Source organism: Cornus florida, unplaced genomic scaffold (genome assembly GCF_030987335.1).
Source record: "Cornus florida cultivar Cherokee Brave unplaced genomic scaffold, ASM3098733v1 CherokeeBrave_3.0.0_Hap2_Chr07, whole genome shotgun sequence".
Classification (NCBI taxonomy): domain Eukaryota; kingdom Viridiplantae; phylum Streptophyta; class Magnoliopsida; order Cornales; family Cornaceae; genus Cornus; species Cornus florida.
The window spans coordinates 63151978-63161831 of NW_026775577.1; the positions used below are offsets into that span (position 1 = coordinate 63151978).

Below are 9854 nucleotides of genomic sequence, written 5' to 3' on the forward strand. Positions count from 1 at the left end.
AAGCCGTTCATAAACCAATGTGTATGACATGGTTTATATAGAGGTTTGCAAAGTGAAAATAAAGGAAATTTCGTGTATAGGACTTCGAAGGAAAGTTGGATAAAAAAAGAATCAAACAGAATAAGGAAACTGAAAACCTGTTGTTGTCAGGACTTCTGGTACCGGTTTCCAATCTTGGTACCAGTTCCCAAAGGATAAAATGGAGTTCTTTGAATCTTAGCTTCTGGAACTGGTTCCCAAATTCAGGTACCGGTTCCCACTTGACAGAATCTAACTGGAACTTGGATTTTCTATAATTTGGTAACTCTGAACATATACCATGTAGGTAATTGTGTCCTAAGTGGGAAACGATGTCCTAATGTGTTGTTCTTTCCTTTTTTATGATCAACAGTACTTTCCTCTTTTGAACAAACTTCCAATTCCGCAGTCGATGTCGAATCTGATATGGTAACTGAAAATATAACTCGACTAGGACTTGTTTTGTTACCGAAATATGTCAATTACAAAAATATATCTCACATAAACAATTTTAAGGATCTTTCATTTGTGTTGAAGCATTTAAATATTAAAGTTACACCCTTTTTAATAGCTTAAGTTTTTGGAGTTGGAGTAGATGATTGTTAACATGGTATCTGATATGGAATATTTGATCGTTTAAGAGTTCCAAATGACCTGGAGACTCAAAGGATTGTGATAAAATAAAGGAGATAGAACTAACAACTACTACCCTCTCTGATGACTCTCACAATTTGTAATAGATAAGGAAAATAAATCAGTTTCATTACAGAACCATTAATACTTCTATAAAAGAAGTCATTCGGGTACACCATAAATCCCATATTTAATTATTTATCGGATATTCAATCGTCAAATACTAACTTGACCGTTGGAGTGCACCCGGCCGGCACCACGCCGTCGGCACTACGCCGGTCTCACTTCTCTTGTCTTGCAGGAATGGCCCTCGACTCTAGACCGTGCGAATTTTTGCTTCAACAGTTGGCGTCATCTGTGGGAAACGTGTGTTAATCCTAACAAATTACGACCCATAAATTATTGCTCAATAACGGTGTTCGTGTTCTTGGCCTTTGTCGTCGACACTGGCCAACTCCAACATTTCGTTCATTATCGATCACAAAAATAAATTTCTTGGGTTTAGTGACGAACAGTCTCTGTCTCCATCAATATCTACAACCAAGAAACTGGGTACGTGCCGTCAACTCTACATACGTCTATTACTTTTATCAAATTTGTGGTTGATTCATACTGGATAAATCCAATTCTCTCATGCTCTATTACATATCTTGTATAAATATATATCCTATATATTTTATACATACTACACAGATGAGCATATACAGATCATTTTTCTTTTTATGAGCATGAGTTAGATTAGATCATAGTTAACAATTTAATCCATCATATATGGGTACAAGCTTGCGATGCCATGACTTCATATATCTGGATTTAACCATGAAGGCAGAGTAGTGGACAAAATGAGGAAACTGGTAAATTTGTTCTACAAATAAAATTTTCTAGTCCCGTGAGCTTGATTAGAAAGACAGAATTTAAAATTTCTCATTCACTATTTTTTTCATTCTTCATTGAATTAAATAGATGATTTAGTAACGATGGAATTTATGCTTTGTTTACTGAATCACACGAAATTTTACCCAACACCATAAATCTAATGGAATATATGTCTCACTGAAGATCTTTTTACAGAGGCTGAAAAGAAGAAAAAAAAAAGTGAAACAATATAAATTGTGCATCAAGTGTGATAGTTGTCTATATGACGTATATGTACGTGTATTCTTTTAGCTACTGTAAACTATCTCACCATTGAAATATTATTGTTACATATGTCCATTGATAGGTCATCTGTTGCTCTATATATTTTTAGTGTAAGTAATTCTTGCCCTCTTGTAAAATTGAAAAAAAAAAAAATGAATTTTCTTGAAGTTGACTAGTTAATTTAATACTCCCTCCGTCCCAAAAAAAAAGTCCTATTTGGGAATCGTGACTTATAACGGTTCCCCAAACAGAACATCTAATTTGGAATGGAGGTAGTAAAATAGAAGAACCTTCGAGACATGAGTTGTTCTTCCTGATTGAATAAGAAAATTACCACGACTGTCATAATTTTGAGTAAATACATTAGAAACATGTTTCCAATGGTAACTGTTGTTGTCGTGAAGTGGTTACGATTCATTTTAATTTTAATGTGATCACAAAGTCCAAGACCTTGGGGTCTTGGGATTATGATATATATATATATATATATATATATATATATATATATATATATATATAAATCTTCAAGAATATAAGTCCAATAGCTTGTTGCATGCTTTGAGCGACATATGTATTGCATATAGCAGTGAGATCACTCAGGTCCATAGTATGGCATGTAAAGTAAACATGTTTATATTTATAAATTTAAATCTACTCATTAATAGACATGAGTTATGGTACATATATACATATTTGTACATTTATAAAATGGATCATATCACTACTTTTTATGATTTAACTAATTAGAGTGTGAGCATTATTCTTATGTGCACTTGATAATCCTATTTATCATTTAAGGTTGCTTTCTGACTGGAGCATATATAGTTGAATGTTCTTGAGTAAAAGTAATATGGTTTGAGATTCTCACATTCAACACAACACACGAGACTCTATGGCCATGCTATATCACTGCTTAGTTTCTTAAAACAGTAAGATTTTTGAAAAAAAGAAAAAAAGAAAAAATTATCTACTGCACATTACTTTCAACACATAGAAACATTACTATAAGATTGGTCCATCTTTGCTCACCTTTTGAGCACTGCTCACAAGCACACTTTTGAAGCATAAAGTCATCCGGGAAGCAATACCTAGCGTACAATGCCATTCGACGAGGATACTATTGGCCAATCACATTGAGACTCGATAAAAAAAGAAAAAGAAAAAAAGAGAGACTCGAGAGAACCCCCAAATAAATAAAAGGGCGAGCTAAATAAAGCTAAGAATTACTACGAACCTCCTTATTAAAGGGGTGAGCTGAATGAAGCCCATAATCGTCGTCCCCCGTATTAAAAAGGGTCGAAATCAAAGTGCCCTGTAATATAAGGGTCCGAGCTGAATGAAGCTCATAATTGTCGTCCTCCGTATTAAAAGGGGTCGAAATCAAAGGGCCCCATACTATAAGGGCCAGAGCTGAATGAAGCTCGTAATTGTCGTCCTCCGTATTAAAAGGGGTTGAAATCAAAGTGTCCTGTAATATAAGGGTCCGAGCTGAATAAAACTCGTAATTGTCGTCCTCCGAATTAAAAGGGGTCAAAATCAAAGTGCCCCGTAATATAAGAGCTGAATGAAGCTCGTAATTGTAGTCCCTGTATTAAAAGGGGTCGAAATAAAAGTGCCCCCGTGCTATAAGGGCCGGAGCTGAATGAAGCTTATAATTGTCGTCCCCTGTATTAAAAGGGGTTAAAATAGTGCTATATACTAAAAGGCCCGAGCTGAATGAAGCTCGTAATTGTCGTCCTCCGTATTAAAAGAGGTTGAAATCAAAGTGCCCTTTACTATAGAGGCCCGAGCTGAATGAAGCTCGTAATTGTTATCTCCTACATTAATAGGGGTTAAAATTAAAGTGCCCAGTACTATAAGGGCCCGAGCTGAATGAAGCTCATAAATGTTATTCACGGTATTAAAAAGGGTCAAAACAAAAGTACCTTGTACTATAAGGATCCGAGCTGAATGAAGCTCGTAATTGTTGTCCTCCGTATTAAAAGAGGTCGAAATCAAAGTGCCCTATACTATAGAGGCCCGAGCTGAATGAAGCTTATAATTGTTATCTAGTGTATTAAAAGGGGTTAAAATTAAAGTATCCAGTACTATAAGGGCCCGAGCTAAATAAAGCTCATAATTGTTATTCACTGTATTAAAATGGGTTGAAATCAAAGTGCCCCGTATTCTAAGGGCCCGAGTGAAGCTTGTAATTGTCATTCTTCGTACTAAAAGAGATCAAAATCAATATACGTGCCGCGTATTATAAGGGTTCGGCCTGAGTGGAGCTCGTAACTGTCATTCCCTGTACTAAAAGGGATCAAAATCGACTTGCCTCGTATTAAAAAGGCCCCCCTCATTAAGGGGACAAGAAACATATTACAACTTTTCCCATCATCAAATAGATGAGAGGCCGACAACACCTCCTGCCCTAGTTAAAGGGATGAAATTAAGAACTCCCCTTACTCAATGGCAAGATAATCACGATTAAGTATGCTTGCTTTATATTAAAAGCAACACAACATAACAATAAAAAGTTATTAGGATTCTTGTCGAACATCATTGGAAAGTAACAAAGCTAGACCAAAGAACTCTCAATTAGAGAATAGTTTCAAGCCTAACTTCAAATGAAGGGCACCGCCCGAATAACGCACTATTTGGGGGGCAGAACATGACATTCAAAGCATCATTCAATCAGAAAAGGAGAGTGCAAATGACTTAATGTTCCCTAAGTTTGACAAGCAAACTCGGGAACAGGGGGCAACTGATACGAAATATTTGATCGTTTAAGAGTTCCAAATGACATGGAGACTCAAAGGATTTGGATAAAAGAAAGGAGGATTGAGAGTTCCTCAAAGCAAGCTGGATGAATTTAAAAGTGTAATTTATGACATCAAGATGGAGGATTTCCCTATCAATAATGGAGACTGGTCCTGGTGTAATAAATAGAATACTCAAAAGAGAATAAATGCCAAGTTGGACAGAGTTTTAATTAATGATCTGTGGCTTTAACAATTCAATGATGTTAAGGTTCAGTTTACTGCAGCTTCCTTTTCTGATCATTATGGCCTTGATACTAATTGGTATTTTGATTGTTCAGCTGGCCCCAAGCCATTTAAATTCCTTAAGATCTGGTGTGTCCAAGAAGAAATTGATAAGATTGTTGCTCAAGCATGGACTTCTGCAGGATCTGGAAATGCTTTTCATATGTTGCAACAGAAGTTAAAGGCTGTGAAAACTGCTGTTAAAGAATGGAATAAGGTCAAAGGTACAACTTCAGAGCAAATTCAAGTTCCTAGGGATGATTTGCAGAAACTTCAATTGGATATGTTGCAAAATATTCCAGTGTCTCGGGAGAGTATTGATAAAGAAATAGAAGCTTGTGGTAAGCTACACAATGCTTTGGCTATTGAAGAAATTCTTTGGGCCCAAAAGTCTAGAAGTAAATGGTTACAAGAAGGGGATAAGTGTACTGCATTTTTCCATAACATGGTCAAGAAAAGGAGAGGATTCAATGCTATTACTCACCTACAAAATACTACTGGAGAGCAGACTGCAGAGACCAAGGTTATTAATGAATGGTTAATAAAGTTTTACTCTGAATTGTATACTCAGCAAGGCGAGATAATTGAAGATACTTGTCCTCCTAGAAAAATGTTGACCCCTACAGAGTGCATTTCTCTTGATTGCTCGGTTACAATGGAAGAAGTCAAAGACGTGGTTATGCAGTTTCATCCTGACAAAGCCCCTAGACTAGATGGGTTCCCAGCTCGATTCTTTTAGAAATTTTGGGGAGTTGTTGGTCAGGATGTAACTCAAGTTGTGTTATATTTTTTTGAAGCTGGTAAGTTCCCTCAAGGAATTAATTCTACTTTTCTCACTCTTATACCTAAAGCTAATCATGGAGATAAGATTGCTAATCATAGACCTATTGCTCTCTGCAATACTGTGTATAAAATTATCTCTAAGATCCTTGCAAATAGGTTAAGTATTGTGCTTCCTTCTCTCATTGGCCCTGAGCAGTCTGCCTTTATTAAGAACAGAAGATTGCATGACAATATATTGCTGGTCTCTGATTTGGTGAAGGATTTTGGAAAGAAAACAGGGGGACCTTCTATGGCATTGAAGGTTGATCTGAAAAAAACATATGATTCAGTGGATTAGGGGGTTTTTGCATAGAAGATTACAGGCTCATGGTTTTAGTGATAGATGGATTGGTTGGATTAGGTAGTGTATTACTACTCCTAATTTTTATGTTTTGTGTAATGGAGTACCTGCTGGTTATTTTGACTCTTCTAGAGGGATTCGACAAGGCTGCCCTCTATCTCCTCTTCTGTTTTCTTTTGTCACTGAGTATTTTAGCACTTTAATGACAAATGCAATTCAGACAGATAGAGTTCAGTTATGCAAGATGGTGGCCAAAACTGGAATGAATATTTCTCATGCTTTTTATGTAGATGACCTTCTTATGGTGGTTAAGGATGTTATTTCAACTGCAAAAAATGTGGATGCTATTTTCAAGAAATTTAAGGCAATTTCTGGTCTTCAAGTTAATCAGGAAAAGAGTTCAATTATCTATTCCACATCAGTTAGAGGTATAACAAGGTTGTCCAGCATTCTTCATTTTCAGACTGAATCTTTCCCTTATAAATATCTTAGTTTGCCTTTATCTAATAATAGGCTGAGATCAGGTGATTTGAGATTGCTTCTGGATAAAATTAATTCAAGGTTAGCACATTGGAATACTATAAATTTGTCACTTGCAGGGAGGATTGAATTAATCAAATCTGTTTTGTACTCTTATCTTTACCATTGGATGTTTGGATTTAAAATTCTGTGGGTGGTTAAGTATCAGTTGGAGAAGAGATTTAAATGGTTTTTGTGGAGTGGTAAGCAAGATGTGAAGAAGTTATCACAAGTGAAGTGGAGTCAAGTGACTCTCCCTGTGGTTGAGGGGGGTTTCAATATTAGAAGAATACAAGATATTGACTGTGCTACTAAGATGACTTTGTGTTGGGAATTTGTACAGAAAAAAGATAAGCTATAGATTCAATGGCTGCAGGCAAAGTACCTTAATAAATGTTGTTTTTGGACTGTGATTCCAAAGTTAGGGGATTCTCCTATTTGGAAACAAATTTTGGGTGTTAGACAGTTAATAAAGGACAATTCCGAGTTTCAAATTGGTGATGGTTTGAGGTTTAAACTTTTAACTGATCCCTGGTGCAATAATCAATCATTAATTCAACAGTTTGGGGCTACTAGATTTAGACAAATTGAGAGAAATACTATGGTGTCTTCTATTATTCATAATGGTGAGTGGATGTTCCCAGTTGATTTTCCAGAGATTGCTTGTACTGCCATTCAACGACTTCAGTTGCAGGCTGGGACTGATACAATTTCATGGAAGCATGGGCGATTTTCTTTGAAAGCTGCTTGGAGTTTATGTAGACTAAAAAAAAACAGACTTTTCAATGGAGTTCTCTTTGCTGGGGTCAATGCCGACCTAAAATAGCTGTGAGGGTTGCAATTATACTTCATAATAAAAACCTCAGCTATATGAATTTGTAGAAACGTGGACTGTATATTGCTCCTATTTTTCACAAATGTTTGGCCAACACCAATTCCAATGATCATTTATTTTGTGAATGTAACTCTGCTGTTGTAATTTGGCAAGAAATTGCTAGTGTTATTCAAATGAATCTGCTAATAAGCGCTAAATATTACATATTCAAGCGGCCTTTCTTGCATTAGTTAAGTCCATTATTAGAGGATAATGTACAGTTTTAATTCATTTGTGTATTTCTTTCTGATTCCAGGTATTTTTCCCGAGAATGATCAAAGAAGCGGTTTTGACATCACTTGTGTTGAAACACGTGCGCCGTGCCGGGGAGTCATCTTTTGGACCGAACCTCTTATGTTGCAGTTTTTGCGAAGCCATGGCTTAGTGCTCATTGTGCTTCTGAGATGGAAGCATGTCCACGATCCGGTTTGATGAAGCTTGCAAGAAGCATGGTCAAAGCTGCAAAGGGCAAGCTCCCGCGGGCACCCGCCAAACCCCTCTTCTCTCTGCCAGCTTTCGCGGGCCATTCCTCAGCTCCCGCCAGCCACCGCAGGCGCCCGTCAAACACACCAGCATATCCCTCGTGAGCCCAAGCCCCCGCGGGCGCCTCGCGGGCGCCTGCGGAACTGCAGTAGGCAGTTCAACTGCCCCTGATTTTCAGCATTTTGGTCCCCTTATCTTTCTTTTGTGTGGTCTAGCTTCATGCAGAGGGGGGAGCTCGGGATTTTGAGTATAGGGAGTAGGTTTTGAGTGTATATAGAGGGGAAGCTGATTATTTTTGGGATATCATGCATTTTTGTAAAGTTTCTAGAGAGAAAGAGAGAGGTGTTCTTGAGGTCTTGGGTTTTAGCTTCTTTGAGGTGCAAAAATGGAGGGTGGACTTGCTTCTTCCTCTTCATTCCTTGCAGTGATGGGTAAATGAAGCGTTCCCTTGTAATCATGTTCTAGATTAAGCTCTATTTTGGGGATAATAATGTATAATTTTTGGTCTTTTCATAATCTAGAGCATATTACTTCTTGTAATGAATTCTAATGTTATAAATGATTGTTGTAAGTTAATTATTTTGTCTTAGATGGTTTCTTATATTAATTATAATGCTTGCATTTTCATGGTAACAATGGAAATAAGATTATGAATGGTTTTCATTGCATGTTGTATGAGAAACTTGATAATCTATTGCTTAGGTATTCCCTTTGATAGTTTATACTTGATTCCTAGCTTCATGTGCTTTATCATTTGATTAAAGGCTTGATGATCTTTTGCTTAAGATAGTATGTTTGATGCTACACCCTAGTTTAGGTAGTTCGAATGTTTGCACTTTTGGTGGATTATTCTTGTTTTGATTTGATGAACTTCTCGATGATTATAGGGCAACCATGTGTTGCTATATAATTCTTGACCATCATTTATATATTGTCTATCCCCAATTTAGTCTTGATCTAGCATGTGTTTAGGGTTTAGTGCGGATTCACTTCCCTAGTTCTCTTTTTAATTGTCTTTACCTCTTTACTTCTTAGCATTAATGTTTTATGCATTTTTCAATTCATAATCTTAGTGACAATCCAACAAATCCTCTATAACCCCCTTTATCATTCTAAAAATGACTCTAGACACCTAAGTTGCCATAAACTAGCAGTTCCAGTGGTTCGACTTACCCGATCAATAGCCCTATTTTACAATGATTTGTGCTATTGCAAAATGGTTGATTTATAATTGTAATCGACTCGTCGATCATTTGCCCAGTTTCAACTTATTTCCACAAATGATAGACTGGTTTCTGCATCAACTTTCAAATCTACAAAGTCAACAGTGGTAAGTGCCTTATTTGCTGCCACTATTTGGAAGATTTGGTCCAATCGAAATTCAAATCTCCATCATGAATGCAGGATACTTCTTCTTTTGCTGCTAGAGCTATTGTTTGGGATGTGCTTGCATACCTCAAACTTAGACTTGAGGATTTGTTAATCATTTTTTAATTCTTTATGTTGTGGTTTTCTTTTTTATTATTGTCCAGCATTTATTGGAAATGGGCTTATTCTAAGTCCTGTGATGTAAAAAGGGGGAATGCCTCCTTAAGACCTTGTAATGCTCTTTTTTGTTTTTTTGTTTTTATATATCATCCCATTCAGGAAAAAAAAATAATAATAAAGGAGATATAAATAACAACTACTACCCTCTCCGATGACTCTTACAATTCGTAATGGACAAGGAAAATAAATCAGTTTCATTCTAGAAGACTACCACTATTAGTACTTCTATAAAAGAAGTCATCCGTCAACCTAAAAAGGTACGCCATAAATCCCATATTTCATCCGTCAACCTAAAAAGGTACGCCATAAATCCCATATTTAATCCTTTATCGGATATTCAATCGTCAAGTACTACCTTGACCGTCGGAGTGCACCCGGCAGGCACCATGCCATTCATTACTTCTCTTATCTTGCAGGAATGGCTCTCGGCTCTGGACAGGGCAGATTTTGCTTCAACAGTATCAAAACCAAAGGTCTTGGTTTAAACTCACCC

At 36.7% G+C, this 9854-nt stretch overlaps 1 protein-coding gene across 1 annotated transcript; it reads left to right on the plus strand.

Annotated features, from left to right (window-relative positions):
* Positions 1–4690: 4690 nt before the first annotated feature.
* Positions 4691–7282, plus strand: LOC132266268 (uncharacterized). Its single transcript, XM_059767122.1, has 6 exons — positions 4691–4708; positions 4801–5337; positions 5386–5531; positions 5754–5898; positions 6158–6793; positions 6878–7282. Exons 1-6 carry the CDS (start codon positions 4691–4693, stop codon positions 7280–7282), a joined length of 1887 nt encoding a protein of 628 aa, XP_059623105.1.
* Positions 7283–9854: the final 2572 nt, after the last annotated feature.

What these genes read in the sequence shown, in the direction of transcription:
- LOC132266268 (XM_059767122.1), top strand. An exon ending in AGCAGACTGCAGAGACCAAG is followed by an intron (nt 5,338 to 5,385) that starts GTTATTAATGAA and finishes TTGTATACTCAG; the next exon opens with CAAGGCGAGATAATTGAAGA. An exon ending in GACCTTCTATGGCATTGAAG is followed by an intron (nt 5,899 to 6,157) that starts GTTGATCTGAAA and finishes AATGCAATTCAG; the next exon opens with ACAGATAGAGTTCAGTTATG.